At 48.3% G+C, this 16559-nt stretch overlaps 1 protein-coding gene across 1 annotated transcript; it reads left to right on the top strand.

The window, feature by feature from the left end:
• Positions 1 to 943: 943 nt before the first annotated feature.
• LOC308460983 (uncharacterized protein) lies at positions 944 to 15486 on the top strand. The gene is made up of 6 exons (XM_080977529.1): positions 944 to 1008; positions 2195 to 2664; positions 2840 to 2921; positions 3132 to 3214; positions 4201 to 4327; positions 13789 to 15486. The coding sequence occupies exons 2-6, from the start codon at positions 2245 to 2247 to the stop codon at positions 15453 to 15455; spliced, it is 2379 nt and encodes a 792-aa protein (XP_080833655.1). The 5' UTR covers positions 944 to 1008; positions 2195 to 2244; the 3' UTR covers positions 15456 to 15486.
• Positions 15487 to 16559: the final 1073 nt, after the last annotated feature.

The raw sequence follows: 16559 nt of genomic DNA on the forward strand, positions 1-16559 counted from the left end.
CCTTCTTAAATTGTTTTGCCCAGAATTGGACACAGTCTTCCAGGTGTGGTCTGACCAAGTCATAATGGCGCAGTACTATTTCTTCCCTTGATCTGGACACTGGACCTCTGTGGACGCTGCCTAGAATAGCATTCGCTTCTTCTCAGCTGCATCACACTGTGAACTCAGGTGGAGCTTGTGGTCCACCAAGACCCCTCGATCTTTTTCACATGCACTGCTATGTCCCCCGTTCTATAGTTCTGCATCTGGTTCTTCCTGCCTAAGTGCAGAATCTGACCTTTGTCCCTATGGAAATTCATTTGTAAATGGTCATCTTGAATCCCGATTCTGTCCTTTGTGCCTTCCCTCCCAGTTTGGTGTCATATGCAAACTGGACGAGCATCCCCTCAGTTCCTCCATCCAAGATCGACAGATGGAGCAAAACAGGCCCCGAACAGAGCCCTGCAGCCCGCCCCCCCCCCCCCGTCACAACTCTATGGCGTCACCTCATGGGGGGTGCAGTCGCCTCTCCTCATGAAGGATGTTTGAGGAGTTGGAAAAGGTTCAGAAAAGGGCTGCCAAAATGATCAAGGCGGACTTTGCTATGAAGAAAGGTTGCAGCCTTTGGGGCTCTTTAGACTTCAGAGCAGTGCCTCCCATTTAGCTAATTACTGACACACCCCCCCCCCAATTTTCAAAAGCCAAGCCTGGCCTAGAGAAAGTGGAGGGAGAGTTGCATCTCCTGAAAGTGGAACTCAAAGACACCCAAGGAATCAGTATGTTGGAAGATTCAGGACAGAAAATTAAACGCAAGGCAGAGTTCACCTGTGGAACTCCCCGGCACAGGACACCGGAGAGAGGGGGAGAGAGGGGGAGCTGGCTTGCCAAGGGTTAAAGGAGATTGAGTGGGATTCCTAGAGAGGAGAGGAAGTCAAGGGGGGGTTGGGGGCCAGGAACTCCCCCAGAGGAGGAGGGGCCTTTGTCTCTCTCTTCTGCACGTGCTGCATCCGTGGCGCCTCCGGGGAGCCGGTGAGTCTTTGCTCTTCTTGCAAAGGGTGCAATGGGGAGAAGAGGGGGGGTCCCCGGGATGCAGGGGGGGGTCCAGTTGCTGCAAGGGGGAGCAGGGGGAGAGAGGGGCTCCTGCGCCCCAGTCCTGCTGGTGTTCTGATATTTGGGGTACCAAATGTGAGCCCCTTGAATTGGGCCAGGAAAACTGGCCATCCAAGCAGCTGTTTGAGAGGGGAATTAGATGTGTTCTCAAGGTTGTGGGGCTTCAGTGAGGAGGGGGGGCCCCATGGATGCCCCATGGAGAAAAGGGGGAGAGAGAAAGACAAGGAGTCAAGAGAGGGAGCCCGGCCACTTTTGCATTTGGGCAGCTCCGCCTAGAGGGCACTGCCATGGCCTCGTGGGGTCCAGAGCGTGGAGGACCCTGGCCTCGTCCTCTCTCTCTGAGCTGGAAAGGGATCCTGCTAGTCACTGAGGTGAGTGTGTGGGATCCAGGAGAAGCCCCAGACATGCTGGCTGGGGGGAGGTCAAGCTACGTCACAGTATTTTTATTTTTATGATTGATCATTACCTGCCTTTCTCCTTAAGGTCCCAGAGTAGCTGCCAACATTAAAGCACAAGATTAAAACTCAATATTGCACTTGCTTCTTAGTGCTGTCCCACATGAACTTTGGCCTCATGCATGTGGCCCTCAAGGGCTTGGCCAGATCAGGATCTGACCCTCAGAACAGAGAAAAAGGGATCCCACCCCAGCAGTGTGTCTGGAGGACATTGGAGATGCACAGTGCTAGAAAATGAGACAGAAACAGAAAAGGAGAGTGCCCTGAAATGGGGGTGGGAGGGAGAGCAACTCTTGAGGAGCCCCACTCTGGCCTAGTGCCCACATTACACTCGGAACAAATGAATCATTGTTCTGACTTCATTCCTGGGCTGAAAACACTGAGAGGCAGGAGCCACCAGGTTGATTCATCTCACAAAAACACCTTCATTTGCCTCCACTTTTGGGCTGGTCACTTTCCCCCTAGGAGGGCGAGAGGATTTCTTCTTCTCCTTTCTTCTTCCTTTCCTTCTTAAACAAAGCTCAGAGTCTGGCCTGTGATGTACTCATACTCTGGTTCCTAGCAAGACTCATCCACACTTGCTCAGAGAACCTTTCTATTCTCCTGACAGCGGGTCAATTTTATAACAGAACAATATATTTCCTTTGCAGTATTTGGCAGCACCTCTAAATCAGACAGACAGAACTTGGCCAAAGAAATAATGGATTCCTTCCTAAAGATGCATGAGCAAGACTCAGCTGACCCTGGAGCAGGAAGAGGCCATGCTATGGAAACTGGGAGCAGTGGGAGATTCTGGGAAAGCTCTGGGCAGAAGATCCTGGGAGAGGAGGACACCCTTCGCTCAGAGGTGCAGAGCCAGCAGTTCAGGTGGTTCTGCTCCCAGGAGGCCAAAGGACCCCGAGAGGTTTGCCGCTGGTTCCTCCACCTTTGCCACCAGTGGCTGAAGCCAGAAAGGCACACGAAAGCTGAGATGCTGGACCTGGTGATCTTGGAGCAGTTCCTGGCTGTCCTTCCAGCGGAGATGGAGAGCTGGGTGAGGGAATGCGGAGCAGAGACCAGTTCCCAGGCAGTGGCCCTGGCCGAAGGTTTCCTCCTGAGTCAGGCAGAGGAGAGGAAGCAGGTGAGAGAGACTTTCCTCTGGATGCTCCCAAGGGGCTCCAAACAGGAGGGAGAAGATCCCTAAATCCCATCCTTTTTTTGAAATGACTTTGGACACCCCTCAAGTTTTTGCCCCAGCCATTCCTTTTTTAAACATTCTCTACATTCTCTATTACAAATTCTTGTTGCTCTTTCAGGAAAAGGATCTGTTGGCAGAAACGTGTCCTGATTCCTCTGAGGCAGAGAGGACTTTGTTGGACACCAGAGAGGGGCCGCTGGGTAAGGAGGAAGGAAGTTTTTCTTCTTTTGATTCCATTCTGTTGATTCTGAAACTAATCTTTTGGGAGAAGCCACTTGGGGCCAAGAACCCAAAGGAGATGAGATATATTTGAACATAACTAAAATATGAAATGGGGACAAACTCCCAAATGCACCTCTGGGAGAAGCATTCTGCACTCCTGTCTCCCCACTTCCCTTTGTCTCTCGCAGGTGAAAGAAGGATGCCGGCAAGACCTCCTCCTCCATCTCTTCGTCCTGGTGGAGGGGAAGCAGCGGCTGAGGAACCGGATCAGGTATAATAATAATAATTTTTTTTTATACCCCGCCTATCTGGCTGGGCTTCCCCAGCCACTCTGGGCAGCTTCCAAAAAATATTAAAATACTGTAATATGTCAAACATTAAAAGCTTCCCTGAACAGGGCTGCCTTCAGATGTCTTCTAAAAGTCTGGTAGCTATTTTTCTCTTTGACATCTGGTGGGAGGGTGTTCCACTACCGAGAAGGCCCTCTGTCTGGTTCCCTGTAACTTGGCTTCTTGCAGGGAGGGAACCGCCAGAAGGCCCTTGGCACTGGACTTCAGTGTCCGGGTAGAATGATGGGGGTGGAGATGCTCCTTCAGGTCTGCTGGGCCTTTGAGGCCGTTTAGGGCTTTAAAGGTCAGCACCAACACTTTGAATTGTGCTCGGAAACGTACTGGGAGCCAGTGTAGGTCTTTCAAGACCGGCGGCCGCTCCCAGTCACCAGTCTAGCTGCCGCGTTCTGGATTAGTTGTAGTTTCCAAGTCACCTTCAAAGGTAGCCCCACGTAGGGGGAAGGAGCCTTGGGGGGAAAGAGGCTGAGGAAGGAGGGGGAGAGGGCATTTCTGAGACAGAACAAATCTCTCCCCTCCTCATTGCTTCTGTCAAAGCTGCCCTTAACAAAGGCTGAAAATGCCATTAATGAATGTTTATGCACTGAGGATAAAGAGTAACCCCTTCACCTTAACTCTAAATGTCACTAGTATTATTCATTATAAGTTGTTTTTAGGACATCTGGATAGTCTTTCCATTCCGGAACAAAACTTAGGTGAGAGGAGAGAGGGATTCTTCCATTTGGCAAACTGGAATTCTTGCACAGAGACAATGATCTGAATAAAACAACGTGGAGTTCATTAAAATAAGCACCAATAATCCAAATGTGCAGCAGACCAATCCAATTAGAACAATCCAGGCAGGAAGCAAAAAAGCAACGTGCAGGAAATGGTTTTTATGCTGCCTAAGAGAAGGATACTTTTCTTTCAGAGCTCAGTTTCTTTTGAAGATGTCGCTGTTTGTTTCACGGCTGAGGAGTGGGCGTTGCTGGATCCTGCCCAGAGAGCTCTGCATAAGGAAGTCATGGAGGAGACTTGGAGGACCATGATCTCTCTGGGTAAAGTTCCCGCTTGGGTCATAATCTCTGTTTTGGAATTCAATAGATATTTCTCTGGGACAAACCTCCCATATTTGGATGGATCCCAACGTTGCCACCTAGAGCACCTGGGATTCTCACACCCCACAGTTCACCTTGAATGGACGGCTAGGGACTGTTTTGTCTGTGACTATTGTTCCTTCGCTTCTGCCTTTCCCCACAGGGATCAGGATGTGGATAGGCTTTCTGAGTGTTTTGAACCAATCAGTTGTTCCATATACAGTTCTAAACTGTAGCTTCTGGCTTAGGAACAGCTTTCTTTCTTTCTTTCTTCCTTCCTTTCTTCCTTCCTTCCTTCCTTCCTTCCTTCTTTCTTTCTTTCTTTCTTTCTTTCTTTCTTTCTTTCTTTCTTCCCTTTTTACATTTGTAAAGCTGTGCACTTTTCTTCATCTACTGCTGTCTCAGGTTTCCCCCCCCCCCAACAGATTCTGTCCATTCTCTCACCTGCAGTCTCTCTCAAACCTCTCCAGCCATTCTGCACCTTTCATCGCTTAACTGTTGGTTATGGCATATCCAAAATCAAAAGGCACCCCGTGTTATTTTTGCTATGATTTACTAATTATGATTTATTAGTTTTTCTCCCTTGACCGTCTCCGCTTCTCTGCACTTATAAAAAGTTCCCGTCGGTTTTCAGTCCGTTCCGCATAGCAAAAAACAGAGATGGGACATTTACAAACAGTGTAGCTTAGAAGTTAATGAAGGCAAAGTTTCAGAACTATATATTCATGTTAATATTTTGAAATCACCAGTAGTTAGTTTTGAGCTTTTTGATATATTTTCAAGACCCGTTTAGAATTCTGTCATTACCCAGCAGTTTAATTCTCCCTTGCACGCTAAGTAATTGGTAGACAGAGAATCCAATTCATATTCAAAGATATCTCTGACCTTGCAGATGGAGTTGGTTCAATGATTGAGCCAAAGAAATTTCATTCCTGAAATGAACAGGCTTTTTGAATCTGTATTTCCCATAAATATGTCAGTGAATGTCAGTCAGCAAAGGCAGTGAACTCTGCAGTAAGACCTCCCATCTAACTCCCTTCAGATCTTCCTTGATCACAAATGTTCATTGGCATTATTCGAAAACTGGGAACTCCATTTCTTTCTTAGGCTCTGACCTGTTCCTCTCTTTGTTGCAGTTGGTGATGAAATCGAAATTAAGAAAAAGGGGCAACAGGACAAAATCCACACAGTGGAGAAGCCATATCAAGATTTGGAGTGTGGGGAGAACTTCAGTCAGGGCTCCCATGCCACTTCCCATCAAATAAATCCTATTGGGAAGAAACCCTTTCAGTGCCTGGAATGTGGAAAGAGCTTCAATCACAGCTCACATTTCAAAGACCATCAAAGAATTCATTCTGGGGAGAAACCATATAAGTGCTTGAAGTGTGGGAAGTCTTTTCCTACAAGCAAATGCTTCCATCGACATCAGAGTATTCACAGCGGAGAGAAACCGTACCAGTGCATGGAATGTGGGAAGAGCTTCTCCAGGAAGGACAGTCTTATTTCCCATCAAAGAATTCATTCCGGGGAGAAACCATTTCAGTGCTTGGAATGCACAAAGTGCTTTACTACACAAAATTTATTTCATCAACATCAGAGAATTCACACTGGGGAGAAACCATTTCAATGCCAAGAGTGTGGAAAGAGCTTCAGATGGAGAGCCCATTTCACTTCCCACCAAAGAATTCATACAGGGGAGAAGCCGTATCAGTGCCTGGAATGTGAGAAGTTCTTTACTACAAGAAGAGACTTGCAACAACATCAGAGAATTCACAGTGGGGAGAAACCATATCAGTGCTTAGAGTGTGGGAAGAGCTTCAGGCGGAACGACCACCTCACTTCCCATCAAATAATTCATACAGGGGAGAAACCATTTCAGTGTCTGGAATGTGGGAAGAACTTCAATCGGAGGTCATGTCTCACTTCCCATCAAAGGATTCATACAGGGGAGAAACCATATAAGTGCTTGGAATGTGGGGAGTCTTTTCCTACAAGCAAATACTTCCGTCGACATCAGAGTATTCACAGCGGAGAGAAACCGTACCAGTGTGTGGAATGTGGGAAGAGCTTCTTCAGGAGGGACAGTCTCACTTCTCACCTCAGAATTCATACAGGGGAGAAGCCGTATCAGTGCTTGGAATGTGAGAAGTGCTTTACTACAAGAAGAGACTTGCATCAACACCAGAGAATTCATACAGGGGAGAAACCATATCAGTGCTTAGAGTGTGGGAAGCGCTTCAGTCAGAGGGCCAATCTCTGTTCCCATCAAAGGATTCATACGGGGGAGAAACCATATCAGTGCGTGGAATGTGGGAAGAGCTTCAGTCGGAGCTCAAGTCTGACTTCCCATCAAAGAATTCACAGTGGGGAGAAACCATATCAGTGCCTGGAATGCAAGAAGAGGTTTACTACAAGCACACACTTCCGTCGACATCAGAAAATTCACACTGGGGAGAAACCATTTCAATGCCAAGAGTGTGGAAAGAGCTTCAGTCGCAGGTCTCATCTCACTTTGCACCAAAGAATTCATACAACGGAGAATCCCGAATAGTGCTTGGAATGTGGAAAGAGATTCACCTGGAATAAATATTTCACGTCCCATGAAGCATCTGGTGGGGCTGGGGCCATTTCATCCATCTCAAGGCCTCCACCTGCGCTCTCAAAGCATCCCCACCCACCCAGTTTGCATATGACTAGAGGTGGGCATGACCTCACCTGCCCAGGTAACATAGAGCAGGACTGGTCAGCCACCTCTCTCTCTCTCTGACTACTTTCATCGAAGAAGCAACATCTGCTTAGCCTAAGATGCCTTCTTGGCTTGCAGCCAAGAGAGGACAAAGGAACTGTCTCCTTATGGGATAGTTTCCAGGTGTGCATTACTTTTGTAAGCTAAGTCTGCCTTCTGGGATCCAATTGTGAACAGAATGTGAGTGAGTAAATTCTTTTTATACTTTTACAGAAGGCTGTGTTGTGTCTTATCTTTTATGAGGGACTAAAGGGGACATTACAAATGAAACTTATTATAGAGGCTTTAGCGAGCCTGAGCAAACGCATCTGCTGTGAGTTTAAAAAGGGGAATGTTACTCTGCTAAATTGTGGAACTTGTTAACACAAGTTGGAAAGGATATAATCAAACAATATATCCTCTCCTGCATCCCTGAACATTCCCACACTAACTACCGGCTGGTTGCTCATCTCCCTTTCCTGGGCAAGGTTCTGGAGCGGGTGGTTGTGGACCAGATCCAGGGGCTCTTGGAGGAAACTGATTTTCTACATCCATTTCAATCAGGGTTTAGGTCCAGTTTTGGCACAGAAACTGCTTTGGTGGCCCTGAATGATGACTTCTCTCAAGAGAGAGAGACAGGGGAACATGTCCCTGTTAATTCCCCTCAACCTCTCACTGGCTTTTGATACTACTGACCATTGTCTCCTTCTGGAGCAGCTGTCCGAACTGGTCCTACTTGGATGGTCATTCCCAGAGGGGATGCTTGGGAAATGCCTTTCAGACCTTGGCCCCTAGGAGTTGGCTGCTGTGCAGGAGGTGGTGATAGCCATCAACTAGGATGGCTTTCAAAGAGGATGAGAGGCATTCATGGAGGGGAGGGATATGGATGGCCCCTTCTAGCCAGGCTGGTTCTGCTCTGCCTTCCCAGCTGGAGGCAGCCACGCTTCTGAACCTCTGTTGCTGGAAACCCCAGGAGGGGAGAAGAGGGCTCTTGTCTGAGGACCTCTCTTGTGGGTTTGCCATAATGGGCATCTGGTTGGCCACTGTGAGGACAGGAGGCGGGGCCTGTGGGGCGGATCCAGCGGCCGATGTTCTCCTCAGATGTCAGCCACATTGGAGTTTAGTGCGGATTTGAAGCCCTTGCCTCAGGATAAATATAAAGGAAGGAGGCGCGGTGTATCTGAATGGAGAGAACTTCTCCCCGCTTCTCTCCTCATCCTAGATGGTGCGGGGAGGGTCATAAATCGCAGGGCACTCAAAGGGACCCCAAGATGTGGGAGGTGACCCCCGAGGGCTGAAGTCCGGGGCTGGGCTGGCTCCCTCCGCCATCCGTCCACTTGGCACACACGTGCGCGCCCCCTCCCTCCCTCCCTCCCTCCCACACAATCACGCGCGCGTCCTCTGCCGAGGGGGCAGGACCGGTGGGCTTCTGCTGGCCAGAGCCGCTTCTTTTCTGGCGAAGCCTCCCTCTCCGCACAAACCCATTTTCATGTCTCGGGGGGGGGGGGGGCGCTCTTCCCGCATCCTCCTCCAGTTGCCTTTCCGTCCAGCCAGGCTCCGAGCGGCTCTATTGATGCTGCTTCTGCCGCCGCGCCCACCTCGAAGCTGGACCAGCCGCTCCGGCAATAATGGATACTTTTGTTTAGAGAGAGATTTGTGGATATATTTCTCGCCGATTTTGCGCCCCCCCCCGGCAGGGGCCCCCCTCGCCGCCCCCCGGCTCCGGCCCGCGCTGCGCAGGCCCCTGGCTCGCCATCCCGCCTCGCCTTTCCCTCCGCCTTCGCCCGCGAATGGAGGGGGGGGGGGGAGGGAAGAGGGGGTCCCGGTCAGTGGGGAAGAGGGGGGCGAAAGAAAGGCAGGCGGGAGGGGCCTTCCTGGGAGGAAGCCGGCGGGAGGGGCGGCGGAGCCCGAGGGGAAGCAGCGCGGAGCCGGACGCACCAGAACCGCCTCCCCCCCCCCCGCCAGCTGCATCACACTGTGAACTCAGGTGGAGCTTGTGGTCCACCAAGACCCCTCAATCTTTTTCACATGCACTGCTATGTCCCCCATTCTATAGTTCTGCATCTGGTTCTTCCTGCCTAAGTGCAGAACCTGACCTTTGTCCCTATGGAAATTCATTTTGCTTGCTTGCCCCCAGTTCTCCAATCTGTAAATAGTCATCTTGATTCCCGATTCTGTCCTTTGTGCCTTCCCTCCCAGATTGGTGTCATCTGCAAACTGGACGAGCATCCCCTCATTTCCTCCATCCAAGATCGACAGATGGAGCAAAACAGGCCCCGGACAGAGCCCTGCAGCCCCCCCTGGTCACAACTCTATGGCGTCACCTCATGGGGGGTACTGTCATCTCTCCTCATGAAGGATGTTTGAGGAGTTGGAAGAGGCTCAGAAAAGGGCCGCCAAAATGATCAAGGCGGACTTTGCTATGAAGAAAGGTTGCAGCCTTTGGGGCTCTTTAGACTTCAGAGCGGTGCTTCCCAATTAGCTAATTACTGAGCCCCCCCCCCCCCAATTTTCAAAAGCCAAGCCTGGACCAGAGAAAGTGGAGGGAGAGTTGCATCTCCTGAGATTGGAACTCAAAGACATCCAAGGAGTCGGAATGTTGGAAGATTCAGGACAGATAAAATTAAATGCAAGGCAGAGTTCACCTGCGGAACTCCCCGGCACAGGAGGGAGAGGGAGAGAGGGGGAGCTGGCTTGCCAAGGGTTAAAGGAGATTGATCTGGATTCCTAGAGAGGAGAGGAAGTCAAGGGGGGGGTTGGGGGGAGAAACTCCCGAGCCCAAGCCCCTCCCTCTCCCGCCTGCCTCAAAGGGAGGAGAGGCCTTTGTCTCTCTCTTCTGCACGTGCTGCATCCGTGGCGCCTCCGGGGAGCCGGTGAGTCTTTGCTCTTCTTGCAAAGGGTGCAATGGGGAGAAGAGGGGGGTCCCCGGGATGCAGGGGGGGTCCAGTTGCTGGAAGGAAGCGCAGGGAGGGAGAGGGGCTCTTGCGCCCCAGTCCTGCTGGTGTTCCGATATTTGGGGTACCAAATGTGAGCCCCTTGAATTGGGCCAGGAAAACTGGCCATCCAAGCAGCTGTTTGAGAGGGGAATTAGATGTGTTCTCAAGGTTGTGGGGCTTCAGTGAGGGGGGCCCCCATGGATGCCCCCTGGAGCTCCTTGGAGAAAAGGGGGAGAGAGAAAGACAAGGAGTCAAGAGAGGGAGCCCGGCCACTTTTGCATTTGGGCAGCTCCGCCTAGAGGGCACCGCCATGGCCTCGTGGGGTCCAGAGCGTGGAGGACCCTGGCCTCGTCCTCTCTCTCTGAGCTGGAAAGGGATCCTGCTAGTCACTGAGGCCACCGGAGCCCCCAGTGAGAGTGTTGGATCCAGGAGAAGCCCCAGACATGCTGGCTCGGGGGAGGTCAAGCTACGTCACAGTATTTTTATTTTTATGATTGATCATTACCTGCCTTTCTCCTTAAGGTCCCAGAGCAGCCGATAACTTTAAAACACAATAATAACTTTGGCCTCGCCCATTTGGCCCTCAGGGGCTTGGCCAGATCAGGATTTGGCCCTCAGAGCAGAGAAAAAGGGATCCCACCCCATCAATCTGTCTGGAGATGTGGAGATGCAAAGTGCTGATTTCATTCCTGGACTGAAAGCACTGAAAGGCAGGAGCAACCAGGTTGATTCATCTCACAGAAACCGCTTCATTTGCCTCCACTTTTGGCCTGGTCACTTTCCCCCTAGGAGGGCGAGAGGATTTCTTCTTCTTCTTCTTCTTCTCCTTTCTTTTTTTTCTTACAGAAAGCTCAGAGTCTGGCCTGTGGTGCAGTCCAGTCCTGGTTCCTAGCAAGACTCATCCACACTTGCTCAGGGGACCTCCTTCTTCTGCTGACCGTGTGCCAATTTCATAACAGAACAATATATTTCCTTTGCAGCATTTGCCAGCACCTCTAAATCAGACAGGCAGAACTTTGCCAAGGAAAAACTGGATTCCTTCCTAAAGATGGATGAGCAAGACTCAGCTGGCCCTGAAGCAGGAAGAGGCCATGCTATGGAAACTGGGAGCAGTGGGGGATTCTGGGAAAGCTCTGGGCAGAAGATCCTGGGAGAGGAGGACACCCTTCGCTCAGAGGCGCAGAGCCGGCAGTTGAGGCAGTCCTGTCACCAGGAGGCTGAAGGACCCCATGAGGTTTGCAGCCAACTCTACCGCTTTGACCATCAATGGCTGAAGCCAGAAAGGCACACAAAAGCTGAGATGCTGGACCTGGTGATCTTGGAGCAGTTCCTGGCTGTCCTTCCAGCGGAGATGGAGAGCTGGGTGAGGGAATGCGGAGCAGAGACCAGTTCCCAGGCAGTGGCCCTGGCCGAAGGTTTCCTCCTGAGTCAGGCGGAGGAGAGGAAGCAGGTGGAGAAGAAGCAGGTGAGGGCTCCACGGAGGGAGAAGATCCTAAAAAACTCTCCAAATTGCTCATCCTTTTTCCTTTTCTAACCCTTCTCCTCATTCTCTTTTTTGAATCCTTGTTTCTCTTTCAGGAAAAGGATCTGTCTGCAGAAATGGGTCCTGATTCCTTTGGGGCAGGGAGGACTCCATTGGACACCAGAGAGAGGCCGCTGGGTGAGGAGAAAGGAGTTTTTTCTTAGTTGGGTCACATCCTGGCGATTCTCAAACTCATCTGTGGGTTCTTTCAGTGTTTTGGGAAAGACACTCGGGGCCAAGAGCCCCAAGGAGAGAAGATGTATTTAAACAAAGCTAAAATATGAAATGGGTACAAAGGCCAGAAAGTACCTCTGAGAGAAGCATCCTGCACTCCTGTCTCACCACTTCCCTTTGTCTCTCGCAGGTGAAAGAAGGATGCCGGCAAGACCTCCTCCTCCATCTCTTCATCCTGGTGGAGGGGAAGCAGCAGCTGAGGAACCGGATCAGGTGGGGGGAAGGAGCCATGGGGGGGGGAGGATGAGGGGGGGAAGAGAGGGCGTTTCTGGGGACAAATGAATCCCCTCTTGCCTTCTGTCAAAGCTGCCCTTAACAAAGGCTGAAAATGCCATTAATGAAGGTTTTTGTGCTGAGGATAAAGAGTAACCCCTTCACCTTAACTCTGAATGTCACTAGTATTATTCATTATAAATTGTCTTTAAGACAACTAGAGAGACTTTCCATCCCAGAACAACACACAGGGAGAGGAGAGAGGGATACTTCCATTTGGCAAACTGGAATTCTTGCACAGAGACAATGATCTGAATAAAACAAGGTGGAGTTCCACCCATTTTCACTAAGAGTCATACCCATCATTAAAATACACGATGAAATAACTCCATTAAAGCATTAAAATAAGAACCAATAATCCGAATGTGCAGCAGACCAATCTGATTTAAACAACCCAGGCAGGAAGCAAAAAAGCAACGTGCAGGAAATGATTTTTATGCTGCCTAAGAGAAGGATATTTTTCTTTCAGAGCTCAGTTTCTTTTGAAGATGTCGCTGTTTGTTTCACGGCTGAGGAGTGGGCGTTGCTGGATCCTGCCCAGAGAGCTCTGCATAAGGAAGTCATGGAGGAGACTTGTAGGACCATGATCTCTCTGGGTAAAGTTCCCTCTTGGGTCATAATATCTGTTTTGGAATTCAGGAGATATTTCTCTGGGACAAACCTCCCATATTTGGATGGATCCCAACGTTGCCACCTAGAGCACCTGGGATTCTCACACCCCCACAGCTCACCTTGAATGGAGGGGACTGTTTTGTCTGTGAATATTGCTCCTCCGCTTCTGCCTTTTCCCACAGGGATCAGGATGTGGATAGGCTTTCTGAGTGTTCAGGGAAGTTGGTTCTGCCAGCTTTTGATTTTTGTGGATTTTTTGGTGGAGCAAAAAGTCTTTCTCCAAATTGATTTCCAATGGATGAGAGGCTTTTTCTGCCTCTGTTTAATTTACAGATCAGTCTTTGCTACCTCCAATCGTCCATAAATCTCTTCTGGCTTCGGAACAGTTTCTTTCTTTCTTTCTTTCTTTCTTTCTTTCTTTCTTTCTTTCTTTCTTTCTTTCTTTCTTCGCTCCATACAGTTGCAAAGCTGTGGACTTTTCTTCATCTACTGCTGTATCAAAAATCAAAATGCATTCATTGTTATCTTTTCTATTATTTACTAATTATGATTATTTAGTTCTCCTTCTTTGATCTTCTCTGCTTCTCTGCACTTATAAAAAGCTACCATCGGTTTTCAGTCCGTTCTGCATAGGAAAAACAGAGATGGGACATTTACAAACAGTGTAGCTTAGAAGTTAATGAAGGCAAAGTTTCAGAACTATATATTCATGTTAATATTTTGAAATCACCAGTAGTTAGTTTTGAGCTTTTTGATATATTTTCAAGACACATTTAGAATTCTGTCATTACTCAGTATTTTATTTCTCTCCTGGACACTAGGTAATTGGTAGACAGAGAATCCAATTCTTATTCAAATAGAGTTCTGACCTTGCAGATGGAGGTGGTTCCATGACTGAGCCAAAGAAATTTCATCCCAAACAAGAACAGGCTTTTTGAATCTGAATTTCCCATAAATATGACAGTGAATGTCAGTCAGCAAAGGCAGTGAACTCTCCAGTAAGACCTCCCATCTAACTCCCTTCAGATCTTCCTTGATCACAAATGTTCATTAGCATTATTCAAAAACTGGGAACTCCATTTCTTTCTTAGGCTCTGACCTGTTCCTCTCTTCGTTGCAGGTGGTGATGAATCAGAAATTAAGAACAAGGGACAACAGGACAAAATCCACACAGTGGAGAAGCCATATCAAGATTTGGAACATGGAGAGAACTTCAGTCAGAGCTCCCATTCCACTTCCCATCAAAGAAATCCTATTGGGAAGAAACCCTTTCAGTGCCTGGAGTGTGGAAAGAGCTTCAGTCGGAAGAATAGTCTTACTTCCCATCTAAATATTCATACAGGGGAGAAACCATATCAGTGCTTGGAATGCACAAAGTGCTTTGCTGCAAGAAAAAAGCTATGGCAACATAAGAGAATTCACACTGGGGAGAAACCATTTCAGTGCCTGGAATGTGGAAAAAGCTTCAGTTGGAAGCATAGGCTTACTTCCCATCAAATAATTCATACAGGGGAGAAACCATTTCTGTGCTTGGATTGTGGGAAGAGCTTCAGGAAGAGGACCTATCTCACTTCCCATCAAAGAATTCATACAGGGGAGAAACCATTTCAGTGTCTTGAATGTGAGAAGTTCTTTACTACAAGAAGAGACTTGCATCAACACAAAAGAATTCACACTGGAGAGAAGCCATTTCTGTGCTTGGAATGTGGGAAGAGCTTCAGTCAAAAGGGAAGTCTCACTTCCCATCAAAGAATACATACAGGGGAGAAACCATTTCAGTGCCCAGAATGTGAGAAGTTCTTTAGTACAAGAAGAAACTTACATCAACATAAGAGAATTCACAGTGGGGAGAAACCATACCAGTGCTTGGAATGTGGGAAAAGCTTTAGGAAGTGGACCTATCTAACTTCCCATCAAATAATTCATACAGGGGAGAAACCATTTCAGTGTGTGGAATGCGAGAAGTTCTTTACTACAAGAAGAGACTTGCATCAACACAAAAGAATTCACACTGGAGAGAAACCATATCAGTGCTTAGAGTGTGGGAAGAGCTTCAGGCGGAGCTCATGTCTCACTTCCCATCAAAGAATTCATACAGGGGAGAAACCATATAAGTGCTTGGACTGTGGGGAGTCTTTTCCTACAAGTAAATACTTCCGTCGACATCAGAGTATTCACAGCGGAGAGAAACCATACCAGTGTGTGGAATGTGGGAAGACTTTCTTCAGGAAGGAGAGTCTCACTTCTCACCAAAGAATTCATACAGGGGAGAAACCATTTCAGTGCTTGGAGTGCAGGAAGTGCTTTACTACACGAAAAGGCTTCCATCGACATCAGAGAATTCATAAGGGAGAGAAACCATTTGAATGCCAAGAGTGTGGAAAGAGCTTTAGTGACAGGTCCCATCTTACTTCCCACCAAAGAATTCATACAGGGGAGAAACCATACCAGTGTGTGGAATGTGGAAAGAGCTTCTCCAGGACGGACAATCTTACTTCCCACCAAAAAATTCATACAGGGGAGAATCTATATCACTGCTTGGAGTGCACAAAGTGCTTTACTACACGATATGGGTTCCATCGACATCAGAGAATTCACACTGGGGAGAAACCATTTGAATGCCGAGAGTGTGGAAAGAGCTTCAGATGGAGCGCCCATTTCACTTCCCACCAAAGAATTCATACAGGGGAGAAGCCATATGAGTGCTTGGAATGTGGGAAGAGCTTCGGTCGGAAGGATCACCTTACTTCCCACCAAAGAATTCATACGACGGATAAACCCGAATAGTGCTTGGAATGCGGAAAGAGCTTCACCTTGAAGCAAACTCTCACTTCCCATGAAAAACTCACAGTGGGGAAAATCCTGGAGTTATAGAATAGTAGCTTTGGGAGGAATCTTGAGTGTCATCTTGTCTAACCAATGCAATGCATCTTGATGATTAATCAGAATCTCCTTTCTTGTTCTGTTCTTGTGGGGTTACATGGTTCTTCACCTCCTTTACAATTGTGAGAATAACCCTGTACAGAATAATCAGGTTCCTTGTCTGTTTAGATGTTTAGCTTGAATGAGACATAGTGCACCCCAGAGAGAGAACACAAATAAGCAATGAGACAACCAATGCGTATTGGAATTTCTATATAACATTGCTTTATTGATTAACAAACTTAACACATAACAAGACAAGGGAACATGCACTCAGACACACATGCAATCACACACACACACACACACACACACACACCTTCTCTAGGTTGGCCAGACCTAGAGGGTGGCTGGCAGGCAGGCAGCTGGATCTCAACTGCGTCTGACACACACCTCAGTCCGAAAGAGACTAATCTTATATGCTCTTCTCATTGTGCATCTAAGTCTCATGTTCCTGAGTGACATGTTCCTGGCAGTTCTTAGCATGTTCTTGGAAGTCCTCCATCTTTAGCATGTTCTAGGCATATCACAACTCTTAATGTTTGTACCCGGTCTTCTGGCACGGTACAACACTCACTGTTTGGGGCTAGCATTGCATGGCTTGGTCTTTATGCTTCATTGTAGGTACAGGACTTTTTGCCAGAACATGAACACTCCATTCGCTTCTTTTGATCAGCACAGTTCATTAATAACACACTTCATTCATAATAGCATCCATTTTGTGATGTGTTCTTCAGCCTAAAATGTGTGATGGTCTTCAGCCATCTTGTGGCTCATTCAAAACATGCCATTCATAACAACTGTGAGTTAGGTTTGGCTCCCCAAGGTCTCCCAGTGAGCTTCATGGCCAAGTCGGGATTTGAACCCAGGTCTCCCAGGGTGTAGTCGAATACTCTGGCAATATACTACACTGGCCCTCCTATGAGACTCTTAAAAATTGTTCATGCATTTGTGTCTGCTTAAAATTTG

Source organism: Podarcis pityusensis, assembly GCF_964106645.2.
Source record: "Podarcis pityusensis genome assembly, chromosome: 13".
Classification (NCBI taxonomy): Eukaryota; Metazoa; Chordata; class Lepidosauria; order Squamata; family Lacertidae; genus Podarcis; species Podarcis pityusensis.

What these genes read in the sequence shown, in the direction of transcription:
- LOC308460983 (XM_080977529.1), top strand. Translation starts at nt 2,245, where the DNA reads ATGGATTCCTTCCTAAAGATGCATGAGCAAGACTCAGCTGACCCTGGA. An exon ending in AGGCAGAGGAGAGGAAGCAG is followed by an intron (nt 2,665 to 2,839) that starts GTGAGAGAGACT and finishes TTGCTCTTTCAG; the next exon opens with GAAAAGGATCTGTTGGCAGA. An exon ending in CGGCTGAGGAACCGGATCAG is followed by an intron (nt 3,215 to 4,200) that starts GTATAATAATAA and finishes CTTTTCTTTCAG; the next exon opens with AGCTCAGTTTCTTTTGAAGA.